The sequence below is a fragment of the Lithobates pipiens genome, unplaced genomic scaffold (genome assembly GCF_037356315.1).
Source record: "Lithobates pipiens isolate NorthernLeopardFrog02 unplaced genomic scaffold, aLitPip1_a1.2 Scaffold_16, whole genome shotgun sequence".
In the NCBI taxonomy this organism is placed as follows: Eukaryota; Metazoa; Chordata; class Amphibia; order Anura; family Ranidae; genus Lithobates; species Lithobates pipiens.
The window spans coordinates 325529544-325541828 of record NW_027507748.1 but is presented as its reverse complement, the minus strand read 5'-3'; the positions used below and the strand labels follow the sequence as shown (position 1 = coordinate 325541828).

Genomic DNA, 12285 nt, shown 5'->3' with positions numbered 1-12285 from the left:
TGGGAGTGTCATGGTCTGGGGCTGCATGAGTGCCGCCGGAAGTGGGGAGCTACAGTTCATTGAGGGAACCATGAATGTCAACATGTACTGTGACATACTGAAGCAGAGCATGATACCCTCCCTTCGGAGACTGGGCCGCAGGGCAGTATTCCAACATGATAATGACCCCAAACACACCTCCAGAACGACAACTGCCTTGCTAAAGAAGCTGAAGGTAAAGGTGATGGACTGTTTCTAGACTTAAACCTTATTGACCATCTGTGGGGCATCCTCAAACACAAGGTCTCTAACATCCACCAGCCCTGTGATGTCAGCACGGAGGCATGGACTATGACTCCAGTGGCAACCTGTGAAGCTCTGGTGAACTCCATGCCCAAGAGGGTTAAGGCAGTGCTAGAAAATATTGGTTGCCACACAAAATATTCAAAATATTGGCACTTTGGGCCCAATTTGGACATTTTCACGTAGGGGTGTACTCAATTTTGTTGCCAGCAGTTTAGACATTAATGGCTGCATAGTGAGCTATTTTGAGGGGACAGCAAATTTACACTGTTATACAAGCTGTACACTCACTACTTTACATTGTAGCAAAGTATCATTTCTTCAGCATTGTCATATGAAAAGATATAATAAAATATTTACAAAAATGTGAGGGGTGTACTCACTTTGTGAGATACTGTATATGCAAGCACCTCTGGGTGACTGCATTTGCAACCTGTTGCCACTTTATGATGTAAAGCCTTGTTACAGATTCACTTTAATGAGACCCTTATTAGGTTTTTACATGTTTAGTACATTACATGTACAATGAGAGAAAGTTTAGATTGTAGATTTTTAAACATTTCATGAACATTTCTGTAGGTAAAATATTCATAAAATGTATTTATGGATGTCGCTCTATGCTTCCTTAGGGTGGGTATGCCAATACATGATTATACCTGGAATGGCCTTCATACAGTATTTCTCCCCAGTTTGTTCATCTTTGGGATAAAGGAAACATGTAATGAAGCATTCATTCTTTTTCCTACTAAAATAGGAATTAACTGAGGATCATTCACATATTTTCGGTATCATAAAACATTGTTTTAAAACAAACCTGGGCAATCAAACGGAGCACATGAGGAAAAAATGTTTAGGTGGGGGTTACTTTTACAAAGAACAATGTATATGGACACATTTCACATTTCTATATAACATCCCTGATGGTTATATAGAAGACCATATAAAGATTTTTAAAGAAAAAATCAAGATGAAAATATACACTCAGCTGTATAAATCTATGGATCTACTAATCATTTTGAAACTAACCTCTTTTTTATCACCTGCTCACCTTGCATTGTCCAGGTTTTTGACAGGTTTAAGTTAGCGTTCAATTTATCTTAATTTGAATGTTATATAATTTCTTACAGCAATATTAATAATTTTTTGGGGTATGCCTATGGATAGGACTGCAGCCTTTTGGAGGACATTGAGGTTGATTTACTAAAGGCAAACATGCTGTTTATATTGCAAGGGAATTTTCCTTTTGTTTAGTGAACATGGTCGAAATTCACTTGACAAAGAATTCCCAATGATGTGCAAGGACATAAAAAACAGGACTTTTTCTTTGCACATGTTTAGATTATGGAAGCACCTCATTCACTAAGTTAAGGGATAATTCCCTTGCTAAATGAAAATTTCCTTTCAAAGTGAACAGCCTATTTACATTTAGTAAATCAACCTCACTGATAGAAAGCAGATCAGCTTGAGAGGAATGCATAAACATCTTAGCCAGGATCTGCACAAGCATGTTAATGAGACCAGTCATAAATGACTGTAATAAACTTCCATTGAGCGGTCTGTCATAAACTTCCATTAAGCTGGCACATACACTGAGCAAATTTCTGCCGGATCAAAATGAACCAGCCCAAACTCCATCAGTGGGTGACCCTCTTGGCACCACTCCACTTCTTCGATGGAAAAAATTGAAGGACCTGAGTGTAAAATTGAGAGCCAAACTGTGCCTGTATCCAACCAGCACATTCAGTGTAAATCAAAAAGATACGTACTGTAAATTTGGGCAATGTGTATGACAGTGAAAAGGTTTATATATTAAGGATATTAAGGATGTAATTATGACTACATAAATGATCAGTACAGCACATGAATGGCTGGTATATTATAAGCTCCTTTTATTGGCAGAGTCCAGAGTAAATGTCCATTAAAGAAAATTGACCCAATAATTATGTAATGCAGTGGCCTCCAAGCTGCAGCCCAAGGGACAGATGTGGCCCTTTGCTTGCTTCTATCCTGCCATTGGGGAAACTATTTCTCCAACTGACACCAATGATAAGGCACCATTCCTCTCACTGATACCATTAATGGGCCACTCTTCCTCCCACTGTCACCATCGATAGGGCACTATTCCTTCTGCTAAGATCAATGATGGGGCACTATTCCTCCTGCTAAAACCATTGATGGGGCAGTATTTACTCCACATTCTGGCCTCCTAAAGCCTAAAGGACAGTAAACTGGCCCTTTCTTTAAAAAGTTTGGAGACCCCTGATGTAATGTATGAACAATCCGTACATAAGGGAAAATAAAAAATGTATAAAATTGCACATAAAACAATCATTTTTGTTGAGTTTAAACTGTCTTATTCTGAATAATGGCTGATACTGAATGGTATGTTTCACAAATGGATTTCAAAGTGATGAAGGAATGTTACTTATGTACATAAAGTGGAGAGAGTTTTCTCCAGTTTTTCATTGTTGGTGGACAGGTGGGAGTTTGTTTGGTGATTGCTTTGGCAAGCGGGGGATGTGTGTGACAGACTGAATGCTATTTGTTATAGATTCCAATTAGCTACTGTACTTGAATATTATATATGTTAATGAATATTACATTGTTTTTCTTTCACTTTTTTATAGTACTTAAAACATAAATATTCTTCAAGTCCACTGAGGAAGCCAATATTGGCGAAACATGTAGGGAACAGACACCACAATACGAGCATTTACCTAAGTTATCAGTGTGACTACATCATGGACTTGCATATTTTAACTTTGTGTGTTTTTCTAAAATGATCATGTTTTAACTATGTAGCAATAAAATATTCTGTTAATTTTACATTTTTCTGTGAAGGGGACTTGGATGCAAGAAAAGGGGGGCAAGGATGTGAAGGGGACTGAGGTGCAAGGAAGGGGGGACTGTGAATGGGGCTGATATGGAAGGAAATGGAGGACTGTGAAGGGGACTAGGGTACAAGAAAGGGGGACTGTGATGTAAAGTGAGGGCTGTTATGTGATGGGAACTGACACATAAAGAGGGGGGCTGTAATGTGAGGTGGGGGCTGATGATACAGATGTAAAGGAGGGGGGTCTGTGATGTGAATGGAGACCGAAGGATAGGAGACAGTGTTATGTAAAGGAGGCTGTATTGTAAAGGGAGTGCTGTAATGTAAAGGAGATGCTGTGATGCAAGGGGGGGGGGGATGCTGTGATGTAAAGGGGCCTGTAATATAAAGGGGGCCTGTATTGTAAAGAGGTGCTGTGATGTAAAGGGAGACGGTATTGTAAATGGGAGTACTGTGATGTGAAGGGGGCGCTGTGTTGTAAAAGGAGTTATGTAATGTAAAAGGGGGCTGTATTGTAAAGGGGTGGGGGGGGGCGTTATATAAAGAAGAGCACTGTGATGTAAAAAGGATGTTTTGTAGTGTAAAAAGGGGACACTGGGGCATAAAGGGGAGTCTGTGATGTGAAAAGGGCTGTGATATAAAGAGGGGAGGGTGCTGTGATGTAAAGGGGGAACTTAAATGTACAGGTGGGGAGGGGCTGTGATATTAAAGATTTGGGTTGTAGCACAAATATGAGACTCAGACCCATGCTGGAAGAAAGTTTTACTGACCTGACCCAGGGACATGGGGGGGGGGGGGGGTGCTGAAGCTCAGGTGCCTCGGATCCCCCTACTGCTTTCTCTCCCCGCCGGCAAATGATAGGAGTGGGTCTGGGGAGAAGAAACTGCGCTGCCTCCCTCCTCCCCCGCCGCTCGAGGCGCTGCTATCAGAAGAGAGCTCTGTTTCCTGCCCATTCCCCCTTCTATCAGAGGGCAGCAGAACAGCATGAGATCGGAGCGGCTGTGTCTCTGTGTGTGGAGAGAGCAGAGAGAGCAGCTGCAAGTTCTTCTCCCCCCTCCTCCTCATGTTGCTGTTCTCCTAAGAAGCACTTGCCAGGACAGCCGGTGCTATGCCCCCCCCCCCTTTTCCTCCCATTGGCCAGGGAAAAAAATGCAAACAAAAAGAAGGAGAAATGAGGATCATGGTACATGTAGTCCCGAGGCCTGGGAGGCTCATTGCAATCATAGGGGGAAACTGCAGCCCCCAACATGCCCAGCTGAAGGGGATGGAGAGAGAGCCAGGCTATGAGTAACATGCTGCATCCGATGACAGGAAATGGTGGCAAGTGACAGGTAATATTGGCAAGTGACATGCTGCATCTTGTGGCAGGCAATGGTGGCAAGTGAGACGCTATAAATTGTGGCACACAATGGTGGCAAGTGGCAGGCAATGGTAGCAAGTAACATGCCATTTCAAACTGTCTATATCACATTTCAAAGACCAAGAAACCAGAGCGTAGGAGAATTTGTTGTTTTAGCAAGTAACATGCTGCATCTTGTGGCAGGCAACGGTGGCAAGTGACAGGTGACAGGCTGCATCTGGTGATAGGCAATGGTGGCAAGTGACAGGCTGCACCTTGCAGCAGGCGACGGTGGCACGTTACATCTGGTGACAGGTAATGGTGGCAAGGGTCAGGCTACATCTGATGACAGGTAATGGTTAGCCGTGATTATTTAATGCTCGTAAAATTCAGGATGTGGTTGGCATGCTTGCAGTTTAGACTTACTGAAACAACTGTAAACTCAAAAGTTTAGAATTATCGGTGATAAGCTGTTGAACATTATCCTCAGGTTTTGTGCCATAGAAACATTTGTAAATGGTAGGGGTTAGTAAGATGACCATGCTCATGGGGGGGCGCCAGAAATATTTCTGCACCCAGGTATCTCTGACCCAGGGATCGTCTCTGACCAGACCTTTGTGAATTTTATTTCCATACCCCTGCTTTAGAGCATTGGAGGAAACTGGAGTACCTGGAGAAAAAACATGCAAACACAGGGAGAACATGCAAGCTGGATGCAGTGTCCTGGCTGAGATTAAAACCAAGGCCCTAGTGCTGCAAGGCATAGGTGCTAAACATTAAGCCTCTGTAAAACCTATTACTAAACATACCTTGCTACTATTCAAAAAGTCCACCTAAAGGACTCCCACACCTAGGCACATTTATAAGTAACCCTCAGCTCGCAGCTGCTAATCACAACTGTAACACGCCCCACAATTAAAAAACTCTTCTCTCTATATATATCATGCTAGCAGGTCTGAGGTGCACCCTTCATGGATAGGAGAGTTATGGGAGTCACCAGAACAGGTTTTATGAAAAAAAAAATTGTTTTATTTCGCAAAAAAAAAAGTAGTTTTCTTTATTGCCATGTACATAAGAAAAACATCTTTATTAAAATGTCATTGAAGTCATTGTCATTGGCTCAGTTATAATTGGGCATCTCTTGACATAAACAGATGGTATCTTCCTTTCTCAATTTCTAGTGCCAAGGATTTTTAAAAGGAATAGATCACCTACAAATTATATGAAGGGAGCAATGCAAATTTGCCATTAAATGTGTTTATTTACAAGCATCGAATGTAGCAGTCAAAAATTCACTGTAGGTATATCTTCCTGGTGCATGTATTTTAAATGACTGTGATTAATTCACCTGCAGGGAATACTTGGTAAATGTCACATTCACTGCTGTATAAATATGTCCCAGAGTTTTAAAACAACACTTTCCCAGTAAAGCAAACTTAATTTCACATATAATAATAATAATTATTATTATTATTATAACAAAGGATTTATATAGTGCCTACAGTTTACAATCCAAGAGGTTTGAGTATGATGAGTTTTCAGGGATTGCCTAAAGGTGGCCAGAGTAGGAGATAGCCAGACAGATTGAGGTAGAGAGTTACAAAGGATGGAAGAGGCTCTGGATAAGTCCTGGAAACGAGCATGGGAGGAAGAGACTAGAGAGCTAGAGAGCAGAAGGTGTTGGAAAGAGCAGAGAAGATGGTTTGGGTGATATTTGGAGACACGATTGATGATGTAGCTTGAAGCAGCGTTGTGGATAGCTTTGTATGTTGTGAGTATTTTAAATTGAATTTGCTGGGCAATCAGAAGCCAGTGGAGGGATTGGCAGTGAGGGGTGGCAAACAATGAGCATTTGGTAAGGTAGATGAGTTTGGCAGCAGCATTTATGATAGACTGGAGAAGGGATAGCCTTTGGAGAGGTAGGCTTATAAGAAGGGAGTGACAAGCAATTGAATGAGTAGCTTGGTGGTTTCCCTAGTTAAAAAGGGGCACATTTTGGAGATGTCAAGATGGTAAAGTAAAAGATCACTGATTCTTTAAAGGCAAAAGGAGGGGAGAATCAAGCACCAAAAAAGTAGACAAGTTTAAAGTACTGTGTATTAGAGCATCTACAATCAACAGTTAATTATCAATCATGCATGGTATGGGAATTGCACACGTGGATATTCCAAGCAACAGTCATATATGTACATTGCATAGTACAATAGATAAGCAACATATAAGCACAATTTAAGGAGTAATTCTGGAGTTTCAGGGTTTTTTTTTGTGTTTTTATATATATTTAAATAATACTGATTTTCTTTTATTTGGCTTAAAGCATTTGTTAACCCCCCCAAAAAAGGAATTGGATCCTGCTCCTTTATAGCATGGTATACAGCTTGTGCACCCTGTAACACCTAAAAAAACTGTCTGATCCTGGCAATTTCTGCCCTCCCCTATGTAAACTGACCACAGTGTATCATAGCTGACACCATGGTCAGTTTACATGCCTCCATCATCCGCAGCCCTGCTCTCCTGTGTCCTCCTCCCCCCTCCCTCTCTGCCTGTCAGCTCCCTGATCCTTCCCTCTTTCTCTAAAAATAACAGTGTTTTCCTTCTAAGGTTCCCTCTGTTATATAACAGTAAGCTCCGCAGTGGGTGTCATTTATAAAAATATGCTGTATAATGGCTTATTTCACGTGACTCCTTCTCTCCACGTCTCAGCTGGCATCAGCGGGGGTTTTCCAGCACCTTCCCCTGCAGCTATCACATTGGGAGAGGAGACCAGCGGGCAGTCACCTGAGAACCAAATGGCGCTTTGAAATAAGGTATTATACAGCAAATTTTTATAAATGGCATTCACTGCAGAGCTTACTGTTATATAACAGACAGAACTAGAATAGGAAAAAAATCACTTAACAAACACTTTAAGCAAACCCTGGTAATAAAAAATAAATTACAAATATTAATAAAATTTTATTCACAAAGATACATTACTAAAGTGAAAGAAGAGGATCTTAAATTCATACCTGTACACCAATGGACGGACGCCATTTTCTCTGCCTTGCGACACTCTTAAGCTCCTCCCTCTTTACCAGTGGTAGGGCTTTGCTAATCACAGTGGAAGGTTTGGGTGAAGTTCGCTGTTGGACAGTTGCCAAGTCCAAAGACAAATTTCTGGCCTTAGTTCCCTCTAGACTTTCACTAGAATTGCAATGGACCTTGCCATCTTTGGACCAAGGTAATCGTGTTGGCTCATTGTGCAGAAAGGTTTCATGTGTTGATTCTGTGCTACTTTGGGCTGTAACCGAGATGAGAGGCTTGGAAAGGAGCCTTGGTGGGATGGGTGGTGGGGCTTTACGGTAACTGAAGGCTGCAGCAAAATAAAATAACAGCATGTCAACATTATCAAACTTTAACTGCGCTTTTTAAAATATGCAGGCACAAAGATATGTTAGCTTAGTTATTGGATTAAGAAGCTTTAAAAAAAACACAGTAGGGTTTTTATTAACTCACACTGTGACACACAAGAAATTGACAGGTACAAAATATATCAGTTGTATGGTGACTAGGGGGATTGTTAGCCTCTCAGATAAGTAACCACTGATATTAAGGATCATTTTACCTATCTGTAAGGGAACATTCTTCCCACCAATGCATATATACCAGCATCTTGACCACCAATTCATCTACACCATCTCAAAACTGTACAATGTATTTTTTTCCTTTAAACACCCCCATGGGGCTTGTGAGTATGCCCACATCTGTAGCATAGCTTTTTAGGGTGGTCCCGAAATTGTTTATACTAATTTTGTTTTTCATCCCTCTACCCTGTTCACATCTGAGTGTATTGGAAACACGTGTGGAATTGCTTGTTTCTGTTTGTGTTTACATAAGACTCTAAAAACAAATATTTGGGTGTCATTCATTTTAATGCACCCCAAACGTACTAAAGTAATAGGCATTTTGTCACGTGACAAAATTGCTAAAAATGTGCAAAAATGTGCTATTCAAAAACGTGCCAAAATTGGATAAAAAAAAAAAAAGGGATGGTACAGAAGCTACGTTGTTGCGTTTCTGGAGGGTAGGGCAGCCCAATCCAGCCTCATGCCAAAAATGCACAAAAAACCCTGAAAAACTTGACTCTCCCGCATTGCTCAGGTGTTAATGCAGCCTTGGTAATAGTTGCAAATACTGAATTTTCAGATTGTAACCAAATAATGCCTGTGTAGGGGAAAAGAATAGAAAGGAGCTAGTGCAGCTTGATAAAATACCCTTGGTAACACTTTTCTCAAGAATGCTTTTATGATCAAAAGCAATAAAAATCAGCCCAGCAGCATAACAGTTCGTGCCATTGCTGTTGTTTTTTCATTTTAATACAGTGATATAAGTATAGCGCACATTGTAAACTATTTTATGGGCAATATCCATGTAATAAGCAGAGGATATGATCGATAAGGATTACTTTTAAGGGAGAGATGTACAAAGAAAAACAGAATGTTTGTACTTACCAATAAATCCTTTTTTTTCAAGTTCATTGGCAGACACAGGATTCAAAGACATTAGGATTATACTGCAATCTACTGTAAGGAAAGATTTGGACACGGACAAAAAAAAGTGACCAGCCTGCATAACTCCTCCCATTCCCAGCATGCCTCACTTATGTAACAAAGCAGTGTCCAGTGAAAGACCATAAAAAAGGGATGGGACCAGTGTTCCTAAATTAACCTGAAGAAAGGAGTTTTAAGAAATAATAGGGTAATTACGAAAATCCTGTTTTCTCATGTAGGCAGTGGCTACAATGTAGGTCCACACACAGTCCAAACTATATCCAGATAGTAAAGGAAAATGTTTATCTGATGTACTGGGGAACAGAGGAACAGGAGCACAATGTTAAGGTTGAAGGCTGAAACCAAACCAGAAGAAGACTCTTTGCTTTAATACAACCTTTTTATTGTGTAAGACCAGAAAAGGTTCTTTATAAGACCAAACCACCAGTCTAGACACACATCTCATAGAGGTTATGGCAACAAGCAACACAATCATATGGGCGAGTACTGAAAGGGGAATATCCCTGATAGTTTCAAAGGGAGGTTTTGAAGTGGCAGGAGAGTTCAATTAAAATCCCATAGAGACACAGGTGGGCACACAGGATGGGGAGCTACATAAGAAACACCTACATGAAGGTCCTAATCAAAGAAAAAGCAGGTAACAGTCTATGGAACAAGACTGCAAGTGCTGAGATCTGACCCTTAATACTACTGGGCCAATGGATATTCAGGCCTGATTTTAAAAATGTCAAAATTTATCCTAAGGAGTATATTTTGGCATGAACGTTTCCTTGCTCACACCAAACAAAATATGTCTTCCAATGGTATATTTTTTGAGAAGTGAATTTTCAAAATTTTAATATCGGGGGACTAATCTGGTTGATCTGGAAGAGCCCACTGAGCATCTGTCTGGAGTCTGATCAGGTTGGAATGTCAGCAAAATTTGCAAAATGATGTTGTTCTGAAATAAAAGCGGCATTCAAGTGTGCATCCTTGATTCCTACAGAAGCCAGAAAGTCTCCCTAATGAATGTAGGCTATCCCAGTCCTGGTGAATTTAATATGAAACTTTTGGAGTTGTATGAAGACATTCAGGACCTTGAGGTCCATGAGAGGGCATATGCCCCTCTTGGTGTTGGAACTGTGAAAAGGTTGGCATAAATTCTTTGAAATCTTTCTGAAACAGAAACTAGGGTGATAACTCTATGATCTAGAAGACCCACAAGGCCTGCATGAAGGTATGCTAATCTGAGTAGCGACACCGGAAGGTCGATGACACCAGAAGCAAGGTGGGGTTGGGAGCAGAACAATTATTTGTAGCCCTTTGAAATCACCTCCCTTACCCAAACATCTGAGATGCTGTCTGTCTAAATGTCCATGAAAGTTAACAAATTATTCCCACTTTGAAAATTGGGGGTTCCCCACAACAATGAAAGCATGTTTGGGAGATGTTTGGAGCCCAGGGTTTGCATTGAAATTGAACTCCCAGTTTAGGTTTGGCCTTAGAGACTGAAACCTACAAATAACTCTTCTTTGTCTCTGGAGAGGGATGATTCTTCTCAGATTGAGGCCTAGGCTTATTTTGCTAGGGTAGATCAGTACTTTTGATCAACAGAAGAAAAGGGTGTAATAATGACACCCACCAGTGTGATGTATGAAGTACTTACCTCAGAAAACACACAGCCTACTCTTTAATAAGTCTTCTAAGACTGGGTCACACCAATCGTTTTTAAAGTGATCTGAGTTCTAATTCTGAAAAGTTGGAATTTGTTAGAAAATGAATAAACAAAAATAAATTTTAACTAAATTTGTTGCTATTCCTTACTGTTTCATTCAGAGATTCGGATACATCCAAATCTCCGAATAACCCAAAATTTGTCCGAATTGTATGTCTTCTGAGAATACACTAACAGTGTATTAGCTACTAGGCAGATAATTTCATAGGAGACCAGCTCAAGCAGCAGGTAGATGAAGTCTTGACTGAAAAAAAAATTATCTTGAACAAAAAAAGAGAGAAGAGAAAAAGTTGCTAGTAACATTTTAAAAAATTTCCCAGTGTAGAAAAGACATCTATCCTCCTGGGACACCAGCAAAACTGAGGCAACTGGGAGAATATAGCAGACCAGTCACTGTCTCTTTTTTTTTCACATGTGTAAAAATTCTCCTGTAGGTAGCATTTTAACCCAAATGTCTCTGAATTCTATGTCCTTCCATATCATTGACCCTGTTAAGCATACATCAAGTGAATTTAGAATTTAGAACTAGTCAGTAACTCATAAAGCACTGAAGCCATTGGCTCAGCATTATATAAAGATAACCTACAGCTGAAAACAATATCAGCTGACACAGTTTTCCTAGCACACATTTCTTTGTAACAATAACCTTTTTCTGAAAATGCTAGTTGTTTGGCTTAATGCCAAGCCACTGGCTTCAGTGCATTCTAGGTCACTGATCAGGAACAGCCGGAAATGGCAACCTCTATTTTTTCCCATTAGGTTTCCTTCAAAATATAGAAACAGAAAGATGTTTGTTTTAGTTTTGGTACAGTGGAGAGGGTTTATGCCACATACACACGACCAGACTTTTCGAGGGACTAGGTCTGACAGACTTTCGGCAGAGTTCTTACGGACTTTCCGAATGAACGGACTTGGCCACACACAATCACACCAAAGTCCGACGGATTCAAACGTGATGACGTACGACCGGACTAGAATAAGGAAGTTCATAGCCAGTAGCCAATAGCTGCCCTCGCGTCGGTTTTTGTCCGTCAGACTAGCATACACACGAGCGGATTTCTCGGTAGGAACTGGGTTCGGCGGAGTTCCGGCGAAAAAATTTGAAACATGTTCCATTTCTAAAGTCTGTTGCATTTTTGCAAATCAAAAGTCCGCTGCAGCCCACACACGATCGAATGGTCCGCCAAAATCGTTCCGTCGGACCTTTGATGTCGAAAAGTCTGGTCGTGTGTACGTGGCATTAGAACATCTTTAATGCTGTCTGTGGCCTCATTAGGGAAGGTCAGGTTTTTTTGGTCCTAGTGAAATTCGGGAGAGTCAAAGAAAACCCAAAATTTTGAGCGGTCACCAGAACAAAAATAGAGGGGAAACCTTCCAATGAGGATTACCAGGGATTTCCCTCACTTTGAAGAGTTTTCCTCTCACTTCCAGTTGTAGCTATGGGACTGAAAGTGAAGGGAAATCCATCAATAAGACAGACAGACAGACAAACTGGTGAAAAAAAAAGAAAAAAATGACAGGGTTTTTTAACCCTCCTTTACACTATTCAAAATGAAAATAAAAGTTT

At 40.7% G+C, this 12285-nt stretch overlaps 1 protein-coding gene across 7 annotated transcripts in view; it reads right to left on the bottom strand.

The window, feature by feature from the left end:
• The window catches only part of DLGAP3 (DLG associated protein 3), a 655676-nt gene that overhangs the window by 125073 nt on the left and 518318 nt on the right, over positions 1–12285 (bottom strand). For all 7 annotated transcript variants that reach the window (XM_077481746.1, XM_077481739.1, XM_077481741.1 and 4 more), the window contains one exon: positions 7463–7806. In XM_077481746.1, the coding sequence (XP_077337872.1) occupies positions 7463–7806 (344 nt within the window). The remainder of the gene's footprint in view (positions 1–7462; positions 7807–12285) is intronic.